This window comes from Pan troglodytes, chromosome 16, assembly GCF_028858775.2.
Source record: "Pan troglodytes isolate AG18354 chromosome 16, NHGRI_mPanTro3-v2.0_pri, whole genome shotgun sequence".
Taxonomy (NCBI): Eukaryota; Metazoa; Chordata; class Mammalia; order Primates; family Hominidae; genus Pan; species Pan troglodytes.
Window position 1 is genome coordinate 65,426,653 of NC_072414.2, and position 19,576 is coordinate 65,446,228.

Sequence of the window (19,576 nt, forward strand, 5' to 3'; positions counted from 1 at the left end):
ATTGGTATTTGGCAGGACCACTTTTATTAGCATAATACACTCTACAAGTTTGTTGAAATAATTTATGAGACTCTTGCTACCAAGAGTCAGTGGGAAGGCAGTTGATAGCCTACTTAGCAATTTTGCACATTTTTCATATTTTATAGTGCATAAAATAGCAACTTGAGCCAATATATAAAGCTGTGACACTTTTTGAGGGGTCTTAAAAGCAGAAAACAAAACCCTTAATCTAGTACATACTTTAAGTCATCACAATCTGAATAATAATACTATTTTCACCATTCATGTAGATATAATTTAGGGTAAGCACATTTGGAATACTTTTCTGTATTTTCATACTCTTGACTTTTTTCTACCTGATGTTAGATTTTTCTTATAGTAGTGACTTGCACAAACACATGCTTGTAAATTTTGAGAAGATTCTCTGTTTAACCAATATATAGGTTGTGCTATTGTTATTTAACTGATGTATAAGCTTGTGATAGGGAGGTTCCAAATAAAGCTGTGTGTGCTGCTGTGTTGATGGCAACATACTGCCATAGGCGGAGGTCATGTTGATGTCAATGTTAAGCTACGTTTAGATTGGCAACTGGAACGAAGAGAAGATGTAAACTTTATGTATGTTCTCTGTGACCCCTTAACATCAATGTCTTCTGTTATGATTTGGTCATTAGAGATGACATTTTTCTTTTTCTTTTTTTTTTTAAAGACAGAGTCTTACTCTGTCACCCAGGCTGGAGTGCAGTGGTGCGATCTCGGCTCACTGCAACCTCTGCCGCCCGAGTTGAAGCGATTCTTCTGCCTCGGCCTCCTTAGTAGCTGGGATTACAGGCACCTACCACCGTGCCTGGCTAATTTTTTTATTTTTTGTAGAGATGGGGGTTTCACCATCTTGGCCAGGCTGGTCTTGAACTCCTGACCTTGTGATCCACCCACCTCAGCCTCCCAAAATTCTGGGATTACAGGTGTGAGCCATCGCGCCCAGCCAACGTTTTTCTTTAAGCTTTCCATATTGTGTTAATGTGAACATGCCAGTAGTATAAAGTTATCAGTCATTAAAGATATTTCCCCAGGGCCAGAAATAAGCAATTTTTTTTTCTCAGATACCTGGATCATGTTAGGTGTTATGATATTGGAATGTCTCGGTAGAATTAGGACGTTATATTCAAATCCTAAATACAGTATCGTTGTCCTTTGTGGTAAGCTGAATGCTTTTCTTAACCTTGATTCTACCTAGTCAACAAAGAACGTGGAAGCCTCTAACAATTTGTATTCTAAAGCATTTCAAGCATAATCAAAGGTAGACAGAATAATATAGTGATACATGTATGCATCATCTAGCTTTAAGAATTACCAACTCGGGCCAGGTGCGGTGGCTCACGCCTGTAATCCTAGCACTTTGGGAGGCCGAGGCGGGCGGATCTTGAGGTCAGGAGATCGAGACCATCCTGGCTAACACGGTGAAACCCCATCTCCACTAAAAATACAAAAAATTAGCCGGGTGTGGTAGTGGGCACCTGTAGTCCCAGCTACTCAAGAGACTGAGGCAGGAGAATGGCGTGGATCTGGGAGACGGAGCTTGCCCTGAGCCAAGATCGTGCCATTGCACTCCAGCCTGGGCAACAGAGTGAGACTCCGTCTCAAAAAAAAAAAATTACCACTTACAGCTAGTCTAATTTCATCTATACCCTATCCACTTCCTTCTCATCATGTTATTTTGAAGCAAATCCCAGATATGATATCATTTCATCAGTAATTATTTCAGTTCATATCTCTAAAAGAAAAAGGACTTTAAAAAAGCATAACCATAATACCCCAAAATTAACAATTTCATAATATTATCAGTGTTCAAATTTCAAGTAGTCTTACAAGTGTCATAATTCTTTTAAACATGGCCAAAAATTGTGATTGATTGGTGTATCTTTTAATTTTTAGGTTTCTCTGCAGTATTTCCCTGACCTCACCTCTCTGTCTTCCTTGCGGTTTAAGAAATCAGGTTGTTCTACAGAATTTCTCAGTCTGGATTTTGCTGACCGCCATCTCTGCGGTGCAGTTTATTGTGATCCTTTGTGCTCTGTATTTCTTGTGAACTGGTCATTGAATCTAGAGGCTTTGTCAAATTCAGGTTGGATTTTCTTGTATTTTCTTTATATATCATCTGGAATATTTCTGTAAAGAAAAACATCCCCTTATCTATTAGAGGTTACCCGGTGGTTGGTTTTTATAGCAGAGCTAGGATAAATTCTTGATTCTTTCTCTTCATTTACCACTTAAAAAATGAGTTAAGCTGGGCGCTGTGCTTCACACATGTAATTCTAGCACTTTGGGAGGCCCAGGTGGGTGAATCACTTGAGGTCAAGAATTTGAGACCAGCTTGGCCGACATAGTGAAACCCCATCTCTACTAAAAATACAAAACTTAGCTGGGTATGGTGGCGCATGCCTGTAGTCTCAGCTACTTGGGAGGCTGAGGCAGGAGAATCACTTGAACCCACGAGACAGAGGTTTCAGTGAGCCAAGATCGTGCCACTGCACTCCAGCCTGGGTGACAGGAAAAGGAAAAAAAAAAAAAAAAAAGTTGGTTCCCTAGACTCCTTCGGTGTTGGAGGATGTTTTTGTTTTTAACTAGAAGCTTTTAAGATCTTCTTCTATCCATGGAATTCAGGAATTTAATCAGGATATGTCTAGTTATTGATTTTTAAAACCCCCATCCCCATTAATGCCTGGAACTTAAACCGTTTGTATCTTCAGTCTCACTTCTTTCTGCAGTTGTAGAATATTTCATTCTATTATTTTTTCAATCGGTTCCTTTCCTCAGTCTTTTTTTCTCTCTCTACTTTAGCCCCTGTCACTAACATTTTTTCTCCTGGATCTGAATCTTTGCTCCGTGTATCTTGTATTGTTACACATGATTTCTTTCTCCTAGTTTTGCTCCATTTTTCTCCTGCTTGCTCTTTTAAACTATTAATTTGGCCTCAATAGTGTCCATCCAATTCTTCAATTAGCTATTGAAATTTGTATTCATAAAATAGTTTTAGCTTCAAGATTCTCAAGTGTGAATAATAATTATATTTATCATTATTTAATAAGAAATACAGAAATATATATTTTTTATTATTATAGTTATTATTTAGTTCAAGCTGTTGTCAGTCTCCTCTAGCAGCTTGTTCCCCCGGGAGCCTCGTGTTTTGGGTTTTCTGTTGTTCTTCATTGCTTTAGCCCATTGGTTATGTAGCTATTTTCCTTTGTCTAACTTATGGGTCTTTTCACTCCTGGGTGTCATCTCCAAGAGTGGACACTTTAAGGTGGTGAGTGTTGGGAGATGCAGAAGTCACAGTGCTGTGGGCCTCCTGTAGAGAAGTAGGAAGGACTGAGTTAAGTGGCCAACTCCTTTGTGACTCCTTGGAGGTTGAGAGACCGCTAGGAACTTCAGAGCACATAGTCTGGTCTGCCCATCTTCATGAGGTCCACCAATTTCTAGGGACTAGCAGGCTCTCTCACAAGAACTGCAGCATTGTCTTTGCCTCAGGGCTCCTTGCTTAGTACCTCCTTTCTCCTGTAGGGGGAAAACATCCTACTAGCTCTTTTTTTGTGGACACTGAGACCTCAATCCACCCTTCTGGCTCTCTTGGATGATGTGGTTTTTTTTGTTTGTTTGTTTGTTTGTTTTTTGAGATGGAGTCTCGCTGTGTTGCCCAGTCTGGAGTGCAATGGTGCAATCTCAGCTCACTGCAACCTCTGCCTCCCGGGTTCAAGAGATTCACCTGCCTCAGCCTCCTGAGTAGCTGGGATTACAGGTACCCACCACCACGCCCAGCTAATTTTTGTATTTTTAGTAGAGACAGGGTTTTGCCATCTTGGCCAGACTGGTTTCAAACTCCTGACCTCATGTGATCTGCCTGCTTCGGCCTCCCAAAGTGCTGGGCTTACAAGTGTGAGTCACTGTCCCCTGCCAGATGCCGGTCTTAATAATTGCTTAAGGAAAGGTAAATGGCATTTGGATTGGATTTGGAAAGAGAAGACTTCAGGGATGCAATGAAGCTACCATTTTTTCTTGAACCCCTTGGAAGTTCTTAAAATGGATATTTTCTAACTATATGAGCACATTATGTAGACCTTTTGGATGAGGGATTGCAACAGACATCTGAAAAATCATAAGCCTGGAATTCTCCTCCCCCAGATATCTGGTTAACTTTCATACCTTTGGTCTTTGCTCAAGCCTCACCTTCTCAGATGCCTACCTTAACCTCTCTTTATATTGTAACATCTGTGTCCTGTCTTTGCACTTTGATTCCACTTGCCCTGCTCTATTTCTTCCCTAGCTCTTAGCATTATCTCATATACTAGATAATTTTTTTATTTGCTATGTTCAGTGGTGTGCCTAGAACATCTGACACCTAGAATGAATATTTTTTAACATCTTCTTCCCCTGAATGATGAAATTATTTTCAGAAATAATCAAGTTAAATGAAAAATATTATGCAGCAGACATTTTCTCTTACTGAGTTTTGTTATAATAATTATGCCAAATAAATAGGAAAAATACAGTATAAGGCAGGAAAAAAAATCCACAACTATTTAGCCCATTGTTTTTATTTTATTTTATATTGTTATTTTATTTTATTTTGAGACAGAGTCTCGCTCTATCACCCAGGCTGGAGTGCAGTGGCGCGATCTCAGCTCATTGCAACCTCTGCCTTCCGGGTTCAAGCGATTCTTCTGCCTCAGCTTCCTGAGTAGCTGGGACTACAGGTGCACACCACCACGCCTGGCTAATTTTTTCATTTTTTTTAGTAGAGACGGGGTTTCACCGGTTGGTCAGGCTGGTCTCAATCTCCTGACCTCATGATCTGCCCACCTCGGCCTCCCAAAGTGCTGGGATTACAGGCATGAGCCACCGCACCCGGCCACCAATTGTTTTTATATCTAGTTAACTGTTTGAACTTGGATCCTGCAGTTACAGACTGATATTTTATGTAATTGTTCATTACCTAATAAGTGAAGTTTTTTTAAGTAAAACTAAGCATTTCCCAGCTGGGTTCGGTGGCACATGCCTGTAATCCCAGCACTTTGGGAGTCCGAGGCAGGTGGATCACGAGGTCAGGAGTTTGAGACCAGCCTGGCCAACATGGTGAAACCCCATCTCTACCAAAAATACAAAAAATTAGCCAAGTGTGGTGGTATGCACCTGTAATCCTAGCTACTCAGGAGGCTGAGGCAGGAGAATCACTTGAACCTGGGAGGCAGAGGTTGCAGTGAGCCAAGATGGTGCCATTGCACTCTAGCCTGGGTGACAGAGCAAGACTCCCTCTGGGGGAAGGAAAACAACAACAACAACAAAAACCTAAGCATTTCCAAGAGGTACAATTTACGCAACTATTAATAAAATTGCTGATATGTTTTATCCCCTCTTAATGTTCTTTAGTTTCAAAAAACTTAATTTGAAGAGAATAAATTTCAATGTTAGAGATATTGTTCAAATTTAGTAAAATATTTTGTGAACTAAAATGTGCACTTATTAAATAAGTTACATCTTGCTATTTACACTTGCAACAGTGTTTTAAATTTTAGACAAATACCAAAAAGTCCCATAAAAATGACAGAATTGGAGTGCCTCAAGTTGTTTCTTGGTCTTTACAATCACTGTGCTATCTTTGTTTTATTTTGAATCTATCATTTAAATGCACAAGAATGTAGTACCACAGGGATGGAAAAGCCAACTGCATCCTAAGAAAGGGTTGGATTAAGAACTTCATGTTAAGCAGCCTTCAGGTTTAACAAAGCCTGGTGCACTGCTTTTGAAACAAGTTTATGTGCCTAAGTTTGCATGGATGGGGGTTAGCTGTAACTGGGAGTTTCCCCAATGAACTTATATGTAGACAACAATTTAAGAATAAATAACAAATCTGATATTTTGAAGCTTACATATATATTATTTAAACTCAGCAGTAACTGCAGTAATTATTTGGAACTTAGACCAACAAAATTTTTTTTCAGGAAGGAGTATTTTTATCACTGACATTGATTAGAATTACTGGCACATGGTGGTAATAAACTGATTTTAGTCAGCTTTTTAATTGTTTATAAATTCTCTACAGACCAAGCATTGCTTTATTGCCAGCACCTGCAGTGTACTGCTCCTAACATCCCACCTTTGGTATGTCGCTAATTATATTTGTTGTTTATTGTCTGTACTCTTGCTCTGCATCACCATTTCACACTTGCTCCATTAGGATGAGGATCTGTGTTTTGTTCAGTGATACTGCAATCATATATTTGTTGAATGAATTAATGAAGTTCAAGTTCAGAGACTTTCTATGTCTTTTTTCTTCTCCATATTATAAGAGGGATCAGTACATAGTGGATACTTTGCTATTGTTAACTCACTGACTTAAATGCTTGGCATATAGTCTCTTTGGACTCTTGCATTTCTTGAAAAATTTGGAATTTTGATTGGGATTGGATAGATCAACTTGGAGAATTAGCGTCTGTACTAATTTCTTAGTGCTGCTGTAACAAGCTATAAACTTAGTGGCTTAAAACAACGCAAACATTAGCTTATAGTTCTAGAGGTCAGAAATTTGAAATGGGTTTATTGAGCTAAAATCAAGGTGTCAGGAGGACTGCATTCCTTCTGGAGGCTCAAGAATCTTTTTTTTTTTTTTTTTTTTCCTGGCCTTCTCTAACACGTAGAGGTTGCCTGCATTCCTTAGTTTGTTACCCACCTTCCATCCTCAATGCCAGCAATCACATTCCTTCTGACTCTTTCTGCCTCCCTCTTTCCCTTGTAAGGATGCTTCTGATTACAATAGGTTCACCTGGATAATTCAGGGCTGTCTCTCCAGCTCAAGATATTTTAACTTAATCACATATGCAAAATCCCTTTGCTATATAAGATAACATATTACAGGTTCCAGGTATTAGGACATAGACATCTTTAGGGGGACCGTTGTTCTGCCTATTACAGCATTTTAATAATATTAAATCTTCCTATCTGTGAACAAAATATTTCTCTCCATATATTTAAGTGTTCTTAAATTTCTCTCAATTTTCAATGTGCTGGTCTTCTTTTGTCATATTTATCCCTTAGTATTTTATATTTTTGATGTTGTAAATTTTGATGCTTTTAAAATTTCAGGTTCTAGTTCTTCATTAGTGTATGTAAATACAATTGGTTTTTATTTATTGATCTTCTATTCTGTAACCTTTCTAAAATTCACTTATTCTAGTAAAATCAACTGCATTTTCTACATAGATGATCATGTTGTCTGTGAATAAAGAGTTTTACTTCTTTCCAATCTGGATGCTTTTTCATTCTTTTTCCTGTCTGATTACAGTGGTAAGAACTTGCGGTAACAATGTTGAATAGAAGTGGTGAAAGTGGACATCTTGTCTTGTTTCTTATCTTAGGGAGAAAGCTTTCAGTATGAAGTTAACTGTAGTTTTTTGTTTTTTTTGTTTTTTTTTTTTTTTTTATAGATGCCCTTTATCAGCTTGAGGAAGTTACTTCTATTCCTGGTTTGCTGAGTTTTAAAATCAGGAATAGATGTTGGATTTTGTCAAATGTTTTTTCTGCATTCTCTCATATTGAGGTGATCATATGGTTTTTCTTTTTTAATATGTTAACATGGTGAATAACTTTGAGTTCACAATATTTCTGATTTCCCTTTTAATTTCTTATTTACCCATGAGTAAATAAGAATATTTGGGGTTTTTTTCAGAGACCTGTTTTTGATTTCTAATTTAATGCATCTGTGCTCAGGTAACATTCTCTTAAATCAACCAGAACTTGCTCTGTGGCTTAGAATATAGTCTTTGTGAATGCTCTGTGTATACTTGAGAAGAATGTGTTTTGTGTTGGTGTTAGATGGAGTGTTCAATAAATGTCGATCAATCATGTTGGTTGACAGTTGCTCAAGTCTGCTATATACTTGGTGATTTGCTATGTGCTTTTTCTATCAGTTATTGAGAGAGGGGTATTAAAATCTGACTGTAATTGTGAACTTGTCTATTTCCCCTTACAGTTCTATCACTTACTGCTTCGTGTATTTTTAAGCTCTGTATTGGAGGAATACATGTTTGGGATGATTATCTTTCTTGATTAATTGACCCTTTTATTATTTGAAATGACCTTCTTTGTAACCTTTTGATATTCTTGTCTAATATTAATAAAACCACTCCAGTTTTTATTTTTTATTTTTATCTTTTTAGTGAAAGAGTCTCACTCTGTTACCCAGGCCTCTGGGTGCAGTGTGCAGAGTGCAGTGGTGCAATCATAGCTTACAGCAGCCTTGAACTCCTGAGCTCAAGTGATCCTTCTGCTTCAGCCTCCCAAGCAGCTGGGACTACAGGCATGTACCACTGTGCCTGGCTAATTTTTAAATTTTCTGTAGAGATCGAGTCTTGCCGTGTTGCCCAGGCTGATCTCAAATTCCTGGCCTTAGGCAAGCCTTAGACTCTTTTTTTTTTTTTTTTTAAGACTCCGTCTCCCTCCGTTGCCCAGGCTGGAGTGCAGTGGCGCGATCTTGGCTCACTGCAAGCTCCACCTCCCGGGTTCACGCCATGCTTCTGCCTCAGCCTCCCGAGTAGCTGGGACTACAGGTGCCCACCACCATGCCCAGCTAATTTTTTGTATTTTTAGTAGAGATGGGGTTTCACTGTGTTAGCCAGGGCAAGCCTGTGCTGAGATTGTAGGAGTGAGCCACTGTGCCTGGCCTTACTCCAGCTTTCTTTTGACTAGCATTAGCTTGGTATATATTTTTTCTATCCTTTTGTTTTTAACCTGTTTGTTTTTATATTTAAAGTGCATTTCTTGTAGGCAGCATATAGCTTGTTTTGTCTTTTTTATCCAATCTGACAACCTCTGCCTTTAATTGAGGTGTTTACATTTAAATGTACTATTATATTTAATATGATTATTGATAGGGTTGGGTTTAAGTCTGTTATCTTGCTATCTGTTTTATAATTTTCCCTTCTGTTCTTTGTTCCCTTTTAATTTTGATCTTGCCTTTCGTTTGGATAAATTGAATATTGTTTATCAATATAATCTCATTTATCAGTTATCTTTTAAAGATATTTAGGTAAAATTTTTATGTATTTGCCCATGTAATTACTATTTCCAGCACTCTTCATTCTTTTGTGGAGATCTTAGTTTTTATCTGACATCATTTTCTGTCTTCCTGAAGGACTTCCTTTCACATTTCTTTCAGTGCAGATCTGCTGGTGATGAATTCTTTCTGAAGACATCTTTATTTCCTTTGAAAATTTTGCATCTTAATATGGTGCCTTCATTTAAAAGTTCTTATTTACTTAACCATCCAACAAAATATTGGGTGTCTATTGTGTGCCAGGTACTATCCTAGGCATTTGAATATAACAGTGTCCAAAACGGGGAAAAAAAATCTCTATCTTCATGGAGCTTAATTTCTGCTCAGGGAAGACTAGTAACAAGTAAATATAACAAAGTGGTAAGAGCTATGGATAAAAATAAAGCTGGAGAAGGGAATAGGAGTACTGTGGTTTAGGTAACATGGGGGAGTTTTCAGATGGATGGTTAGGAAAAGTTTTACCTGAAAACACGATATTTAAGCCAAGGTTTGAAGATGGAGTGAGTCATGTGGTATCTAGGAGAAGAGAATTTCAGATAGAACAGCAATTGTAGAAGCCCTGAGGTTTATAATAATCAGTGTGCCTAGTGGGTTCAGGGAGCAGGAAGGAGGCTAGTGTGGCTGATGAGAGTGCACAGTAGGTGGGTGCTAGAGGACAAGAGCAGAGAGGCAGTGGAGGGCCTAGACCGTGGAGTGCGTTGCAGGAGCTTCTGAATGAGATAGGGAGCTATTGCAGGGCTGTAAGCTGGAAATGACATGATCTGACTTATATTTTTAAAGGATCACTCTGGCTACTGTATCGAGAATAAACTCCCGTGTTGGAGAAGGGAAGCAAGAACAGAAATGGAAAAGCCAGTTAGGAGATTATTATAATAATCCAACTACAGAGAATGATAATTTAGACAAGACCTATAAGAAGTGGTTGAATTATGGATATTTTGAAGATAGACATGAAGGATTTGCTGATGGATTGGATATGAGTGTGAGAAAAGGAGTCAAGAATGATTCCATGGTTTAGCCAAAGAAATGGAAGGAAAGAATTAATTTCTTCAGTGTTGTATATAGAAACCTGAAAAAGAAGAAAATTATTTTCTGAGGTGAAAATATTGTGATGTCAAATGTCTACAACAGCCTAGCACAGGGTAGGTACTTTGTAAATAATGAATGAGAAGGTTAGGAGTTCAAGTTAGGGGCTGTTAATTTTGAGATAACTATTAAACCTTTACATGGAGATGTTGATTGGGTGATTAAATGTAGCAATTTGGAGGGCAAGAGAGTAGTCTAAACTGGGGCTCTCCTGGAAGTTGTTGGCTATGATTTGAAAAAAAAAATAATTTGGGAAAAATAGAAATCTTTATAGTGAGTGTTTCTGTCCAACAAGAGACATATGTAAGAATGTTCCTAACAGTATTATTTGTCGTGAACCTAAACTGGAAAAAATACCCATCAGCAAAAAAACAAACAAACAAAAAAAGGGTGGTATCATCATAGAATGTATTCAAGAATCATGAAAATGAGTACACATGCAACAACATTGATGGAGCCAAATGTCAAATAATTCTTTATGATTCCACTCATATAATTAAAACTAAAGTATAGTGTTAGAAGTCAGGATGGGAGATTATTTTAAGGGAAAAAGAAGCAGATAATGATTTTAAGACAGCAAACACTAGAGGACTTTCTGGAAATCTGGTAATGTTCTATTTCTTCATCTGGGTGATGTGTTTGCTTTGTCATCGTTCATTGAGCTGTACACTTATATTTCGGATGCTTTTTGGTATATATGTTACATTTCTTAAAACAAAACATTAAACTATCATGTTAACACATTGCCTTCCAAAGAATTCATTGACCAGACTGTAGTTGTGAAAGCTGTACTTGACTCCTAGCTATGCTTCTGGTTCTAACTAGTCATTAAAACACACAGGATAATTCATTTACACTGTGACAGGAAGAGTGTTGTGCCACTGACCAAGTTCCAAATACTGGGAAAGAGGGAGAATTACAACCACTGAAGGAATTAGTGCAGGTCTTATTGTATCCCCTTTGATATCTAAAATGTTATTCACTTTTTAAGTTTGGAATTTAAAATGAATTAGAGAAAACACAGTAGAAACCTTGGATTTAACTATAGCATTAAAACTCCAAACCCCGCATTAAAACTCCAAACCCCACATATGAAACTATAAGAGCATTGTTAGTAGAATGCAGTAACCTCATAAAAACATATCTAAGTTGAATTAGGTATGTGTTAATTATTTTGAACTTTGGGCATTAAGATGAGTCTATAACATCTTATTGTTTATGTAAGGATGTTTACCTTACGGTATTTATTAAGGATATGAAAGCCACCTATATAGTATAGTCACTTAAGACCCAGATCCCATTCTAATGTATCTATCAGTCATGTCCTTCCCTGACATTTTGATTTAATTTCTTCGGTTCCTCACTACATCTCGATAGGTTGGAACTATAGATCAAATCTAACAAGATAAAATATAATGGGGCTAATCCAAGGTTTTATGTTTAGGTTCAAGATGAATAAAGGGAAGTATGATTTACCAACATAGGTAATGAAGTGTCAGGAGGTTATATTGATTTAAGATCAAACTCTTCAGTGTACTACCCTCTCAAAAAGTTAATGTGATTATAGGCAACAGTATTGCAAGTAATGGGAAATAATCAGACTACACCAAGCAGATTATGGTAAGTTTATGGCACCATATTTTAAGAGTGACACTGACAAACTAGAGCTCATCCAAAGGAAAGCACCAGATGTTAAGGGGTTATGAAAAATGGAGGGCCGGGTGCGATGGCTCATGCCTGTAATCCCAGCACTTTGGGAGGCTGAGGTGGGCAGATACTTGAGGTCAGGAATTCGAGACCAGCCTGACGAACATGGTGAAACCCCATCTCCACTAAAAATACAAAAATTAACCGGGCATGGTGGCGCATGCCTGTAATCCCAGCTACTCGCGAGGCTGAGGCAGGAGAATCGCTTGAACACAGGAGGCAGAGGTTGCTGTGAGCCGAGATCACACCATTGCACTCCAGCCTGGGCAACAAGAGTGAAACTCTGTCTCAAAACAAAAAACAAAAAAGAAAAGAAAAATGGATTACATGGCTGAAGAAATTGGGACTGTGAAGTCTTACAGCAACTCTGTAAGGTGCTATCTCCATTTTACAGAAAGAATACTGAGGCTCAGAGAGAATAAATTATTTATTAAAATGTAACTAAAAAGTGGTTGGCTCAGGACCCACAACTCATGATTCTTAATCTGATATTCTTTCTGTTTCAAAATATTGGCTTTTAATTTTATTTTTTAAAAGTCTGGCTGTTAGCCTATATATATGGAGAAGCTTAAAGTTGTAAGGGAAGGGTTACAGATTAAATGAATGGAAAAGCAAAGAGAATGCTCGGAGTAGAAAGATCAATATGAGAAAACACTTGGTCATCAGTATTGTAAGTTTATCAGTTATAGAAATGTATTATCTTTTACATATTTTTCTCCTTCTCCCTTTCAAGGTTTTTGATTCCAATGAAGAATCTGGATATCTTGTTCTCACCATAGTTATATCAGGTCATTTCTTCATTTTCCAAGGACAGACACTACTGGTAGGTTTTATGCATAGTAGTTTAATATGGAAATACATCTTTGTCTTCTTAGCTTTACGTGAATTTTTGTATCCTCAAGCTTCTTCAGTCTCACTGTAATTCATCAAGGTCAACACATTTATCAAATGTGCATTTATCAAGTGTGCCATAACAGTGGGAAATACAGAAACGTACTGAATATTGCCTGCCCTAAAGGGGTTTAGGATTTTGTTGGGAGTCGGAGTGGATCAAAAGATTGAAATTAACCAGTATGATAAAGGATTCTGTAGTAAGGGAGATTGAGTTAAGATAGGCTTGTTAAGAAAGACAAGTGTGGAGGGTTTTCCAGATAGGGAAAACAGCATATGCAGAGGGATAGATTTGCAGAAATAAAGAAAACAAAAAGGTGTTATTGTTAATTGATAGCGTCCTCTATAAAACTCTAATTTTATGGTGATACATGTGTTCTTTATTCTGAATATATGTACACTTTAGGAAATTTTGGAATGAAGAAATATGTAAAGAAAATAAGAATCAACTTGGTTGAAAGTTTAGGTTTTATTTGGTACATAGAAACCAAATGAAAAAAAAAATTGGTAACTTACAATCAAAGGAATTGTACAAGAAACGAACATATAATGGAAAGTTATTATATCATTTAGCTGTGAATGGGGTCTACATTGACATAAATTCATACAACAAATATTTACTATCTACATGGGCATAATTTAACAAATATTTATTGAGTAATTGTATATGCTAGGCATTTTAGGGGATGCTAGGGATATAGCAGTGAACAGTGAAGACAGAAATCCCTTTCATTATGGGATATCATCATTCTAGTGGGGGAAAAACAGCAATAAGCAAATAGGTCAAATACATTTAAAAGACATTAATTCTTTTTGGATCACTTACATGTTCTATCTTAATATGGTAGGATCTCACATGTGTATGTTGTGATGATTCATATTTTAGCCTTCTCATTGAACGTGAGATGACCTGCAAAGTCATCTTTGTATTCCTCGTGACTTTTAAAACTGCAGCATGCGTTGTACTATTTTGCTTTATCTGCTACTGTCAGGGTCTGCATCAGTTGCAAGAGATAAAGGTTTCTTCAGCTGCTAATGAGTGTTGCAAATGGTAGACCTGAAGAATACCTAGTGCACAGTTAGTTCTCCCTGCCAATATCATGGGTCTTTGCTGAATGGTGACATTAATGCAGTTTGGCTTCCTCGGGCATAGGAGACCACCCCATACTGTGTCTCTGTTCCATCTTTTTGCCCCAGTGGTGACTATTATGAACAAATGGATAGAAATTTCTTTGTATCACACATAGAATGATTTTTGCACTGTAGTCACACAACCAAGTTATCAAATTCCAAGATACCCACTACTGAGAAATGTAAGGATAACTCTGCAATTTGGTGCATGTTGCATATACAGTCATGTGTCTCATCACAACATATTAGTCAAGAGAGGACCACAGATATGATAGTGATCCCATTAGATTATAAGGGGGCTGAAAAATTCCTATCACCTGTGATGTCTTGATGATACTGGCCCTTGTAGGCATAGGCTAATGTGCATGTTTGTGTCTTAGTTTTTAACAAAAGGTTTTTAAAATACAATGATTTTAAAAATATAAAACTAGAAAAAATATTGTATATGTTTTAAGTTATTGTAAAACAGTCCAAATGTTTTTTAAAATTTTTTTGAAGTTTATAATGTAAAAATGTTACAGTAAGCTAAGGTTAATTTGTGATTGAAGAAAGATACTTTTTAAAATAAATTTATTTATAAAAAATAGTCATTAAGGAAATGCAAATTAAAACCACCATGAGATAACAATACACACTTAATTAGGATAGTTAACTGAGTGTACAGTGTTTATAAAGTCTACAGTAATGTACAGTAATGTCCTAGGCCATCACATTCATTCACCACTCACTCACCCAGAGCAATTTTCACCTTGCAAGCTACATTCATGGTAAGTGCCCTATACAGGTGTAATGTTTACTGTACCTTCTCTATGCTTAGATATACACATATTTAGCATTGTGTTAGTGTTACGGTTGCCTACAGGGTTCAGTACAGTAACATGCTTTACAGGTTTGTAGCCTAGGAGCAATAGGCTATCCCACGTGACCCACATATGTAGTAGGCTGTACCATCGAGGTTTGCATAAGTGTACTCTATGATAGTCACACAATGACAAGATCACCTAATGACACATTTCTTAGAACATATCCCCATTGTTAAGTGACATATGACTATACATATATAACTTGAATATTGTAATTTGTTTAATCTTTTTTAAAATTATTTTTAAAAATCACTTTTATTGAGGTATAATTTACATAAAATTCACTGACTTTAAGTGTTCAATTTGATGTTTTAATAAATCTATATAGTCATGTAACCATCGCCACAATCATGATACAGAACATTTCAATTAACCCAATTTCCTTGTGCCTCTTTGCAGTGAGCTTCTCTGCCCACCCTCAGCACCTAGAAACCATTGATCTGCTGTCACTCTAATTTTGCCTTTTTAAAAATAATTTTTGTTTATATATATCTTTAATTGACAGATAAAATTGTATATATTTACTGTGTACATTATTTTGAAGTATATATACATTGTAAAATGACTAAATCTAGCTAATTAACATATGCATTACCTCACTGTAGTTTTGCCTTTTCTAGAATTCATGTAATGGAATCATATGATATGTAGTCTTTTCAGTTGGGCTTCTTCCATTCAGTATAATTTGAGATTCATCTCTGTTGTTCCATGTTATCAGTAGTTTATTCCTTTTCATTAATGAAGAATATTCCATTGCATAGGTAAACCTATTTTGCTTATCCATTCAACTTTTGATAGACATTGGGGTGGTTTTCATTTTTTCAGCTGTTATGAATAACACTACTGAATATTTGTATATGAGCCTTTGGGCATGTTTTCATTTTTCATCGTTAAATGTCCAAGAGAAGAACCGCTGAGTCATATGGTGTGTCTGTGTTTAACTTTATAGGAAACTGCAAAACTGTTTTCCAAAGTTGCATTCTCATAAGCAACGTATGAGGGTTCCACATATTCCACATCCTCACCAACACTTGGTATTGTCAGTCTTTTTAACTTATCTATCCTAATAAGTGTGTAGTATTATCTCATGGTGGTTTTAATTTGCATTTCTTTAGTGACTAATACTGTTGAGCATCTTTTCACGTATTTGCCATTTGTATGTCTCATTGGTGAAGTGTCTGTTCGTGTCTTTTAACCATTGAGTTGTTTGCCTTCTTATATTCGAATTTAAAAATTCTTACTCTGGTTACAGCTCTTTTATCAGAAATGTGTTCTTCAAATATTTCTACCAGTTTATAGCTTACCTTTTCATTTCTTTGTGTCTTTTGAAGAGCAGAAGTTAAAAATTTTGAAGTTCAATATTTTTTTCTCTTATGGTTTATCCTTTTTGTATACTACTTAGGAAATTTTTACCTATGCCAAGATTGCAAAGTCATTTTTTTTGAGTCAGGATCTTGCCCTGTTACCTAGGCTGGAGTACAGTGGTGTGATCATAGCTCACTGCAGCCTTGACCTCCCAGGCTCAAGTAGTCCTCCCATCTCAGCCTCCTGAGTAGCTGGGACTGTAGGCATACACCACCATGCCTGGCTAATTTGTTATAGTTTTTGTAGAGACAGGATCTCACTATGTTGCCTAGGCTGCTCTCAAACTCCTGGACTCAGGCGATCCTCTCACCTCAGCTTCCCAAAGTGTTGGGATTATAGGCATGAGTCACTGTGCCTGGCTGCAAAGATTTTTAAAAATGTTTTCTTCTAGAAGCTTTATGCTTTCAGCTCTTATATTTAGGCCTCTAGTTCATTATGAATTTTTTTAGTATTAATATTTTTTATTTTTATTTCATGTAGTGGTCCTTCTTTCCCACAATTAAAGCAATGTGGTATTGATAAAAATTACTATATTATGGAATGTAATCATGGATCTTAGGCAATTTACTTCTGGAACCATTGAATTAATTTTAATATATGGTGACAGTTAAGAATTTGGGTTTATTGGCCGGGCGTGGTGGCTCACGCCTGTAATCCCAGCACTTTGTGAGGCCAAGGTGGGTGGATCACTTGAGATCAGGAGTTCGAGACCAGCCTGGCCAACATGGTGAAACCCCATCTCTACTAAAAATATAAAAACTAGCCTGGTGTGGTGGTGGGCACCTGTAATCCCAGCGACTCGGGAGGCTGAGGTGGGACAATTGCTTGAACCCAGGAGACAGAGGTTGCAGTGAGCCGACACGGTGCCACTGCACTCCAGCCTCGGTGACAGAGTGAGACTCTGTCTCAAAAAAAAAAAAAAAAGAATTTGGGTTTATTTTTTGCACGTGGATATCAATTATTTTAGTACCATTAATTGAAAAGACTAGCTTTCCCTCATTGAATTACCTGGGTATCATTGTTTAAAATTAATTTGCTAAGTAAGTATGTGTTAGTCTATTTCTGGACTCTTTTTTGTTCTGTTGATCTATATGTCTATCCTTACTCCAATAACACACTGTCTTCTGCTTTGTTGTAATTTTTGAAATCAGGTAGTTTAATTCTTCCAACTGTGTTCTTTTTCAAAGTTGTTTTGACTATTATAGGTCATTTGCATTTCCATATAAATTTTAGAATGACATTTCCTACAAAAAAGCTTGCTGGGATTGTGATGGGACTGATTTGAATCTATAAATCAATTTGAGAAGAATTGATTTCTTTTACCATCTTCTAACTAGTGAGCATATTTAAAACTCTCCATTTATTGATTTCTCTCATCAATGTTTTGTAGTTTTCATAATACAGGTCTTGCACATACTTTGCTAAATTTATCCACAAATATTTCATATTTTTTATGTTCTTGTAGGTAGGATTTTAAAATTTCAATATATAATAGTTTGTTGCTGATGTTTAGAAACATAATTGATTTTTAAATATTGACCTTGTATCCTGTGATGATCTTGCTGAACTCATTAGTTCTGCAGCTTTTTTGTAAATTCTTTAGGGTTTTCTACATACATGGTCTGTGTTCTGTAAATAAAGATGTTTTACATTCTTCCTTTCAATCTTGTATACTCTCCCTGCCTGCCTCACCCGCTTCCCACAGATTATGCTGGCTAGGATGTCCTTTTCAATGTTGAATAGCAATGGTGAGAGTTGATGTCCTTGCCTTGTTTCCCCATCTTAGGGGGAAAGCATTTAGTCTTTTCACCATTAAATATAATGTTAGCTGTAGGTTTTTTTTGTAGATCCAATTCATAAAACCAAGGAAGTTCCCTTCTATTCCTAGTTTGCTAAGGGACTTGTTTTTTCCCTTTGAGCTTCTGGTATTTATCTATTTTTAAATAAAAATTATATATATTAATATACATATAATTAAGGTATACAATGTAATGTTTTGATATACATTGTAAAACAATGACTGTAGTCAAACTAATTAACATATCATTACCTCACAATTACCATTTTATATATGTATGGTGAGAATATTTAAGATCTATTCTAGCAGATTTCAAATATACAATATAGTGCTATTATCTATATTTATGCTGTACATTAGATCTCTAGAATTTATTCATCCTATATAACTAAAGCTTCATACCCTTTGACCAACATCTCATTTCCTCTACCTTCCCTGGCCCACCCCTAGTAACCACTATTCTATTCTCTGCTTCTATGAATTTTACTATTTTAGATCTCATATATAAGTGAGATCATGTAATTTTTGTGTGTGTCTGGCTTATTTCACTTAGCATAATGTATTCCAGGTTCATCCATGTTGTTGAAAATGGTAGGATGCCTTCTTTTTTAAGGCTGAATAATATTCGTGTGTGTATATGTACCTATATGCATAACAATTTTTTATCCACTTATCCACTGATGGACCCTTAGGTTATTTCTGTATCTCGACTGTTGTTAATAATGCTGCAGTGAATGTGGAGTACAGATACCTCTTCAAAATACTAATTTCATTTCCTTTGGGTATATACCTGGAAGTGGGATTGCTGGATCATATGGTAATTCTATTTATAATTTTTTGAGGAAACTCCATACTATTTCCCAAAATGGCTATACCAATTTACATTACCACCAACATTGTACAAGGATTGCTTTTTCTCCATATCCTCACCAATACTTCTTGTCTTCTGTCTCTTTAATAGTAGCCATCCTAAGAAGTATGAGGGAATAATGTCATTGTGGTATTAATTTGCATTTCCCTGATGATTAGTAATATTGAACACTTTTTCTTATACCTGTTGGCCATTTATGTCATTTGTGGAAAATGCTTATTCAGGTCTTTTGCTAATTTTTTTTATTTTTATTTTTTTGAAATGGAGTTTCGTTCTGTCACCCTGGCTTAATAATAAATAAATTATTTAAATAAACAAATTTATTTAAAATTTTTAAATTTTATAATAAAATTTTTCAATTACTGAATCAACCTTTATTGTAGAAATATTTGATTTTTAAAATTATGTACATATGTAAGTGTGATAAAAATAAGAATACACATTTAAAATATATTTTGCCCCCTAAATTACAGAATAATTTTCATCAGTTCATGCCATTTATTCATAATCTTTCTTGGCCTCCACAGAAAGCAACACATAGAAGAGCAAACACATTTGGATTATAACGCATTTATAACACGTGTAATTTTATGTTGGTATTACATTTACACACCCTCTCCTTTCATACTAATCTGGGTCATGATACATTTTTAGAACTTTTTTTTGAGATGGAGTCTCACTCTTTCGCCCAGGCTGGGATGCAGTGGTATGATCTCAGCTCACTGCAACCTCCGCCTCCTGGGTTCAAGCGATTCTCC

General features: G+C 36.3%; 1 protein-coding gene across 2 annotated transcripts in view; it reads left to right on the top strand.

Moving 5' to 3' along the window:
* Positions 1 to 19,576, top strand: part of REC114 (REC114 meiotic recombination protein) — a 110,395-nt gene that overhangs the window by 17,989 nt on the left and 72,830 nt on the right. For both annotated transcript variants that reach the window (XM_001175167.8, XM_024349283.3), the window contains exon 2: positions 12,633 to 12,722. In XM_001175167.8, coding sequence (XP_001175167.1) covers positions 12,633 to 12,722 — 90 coding nt within the window. The remainder of the gene's footprint in view (positions 1 to 12,632; positions 12,723 to 19,576) is intronic.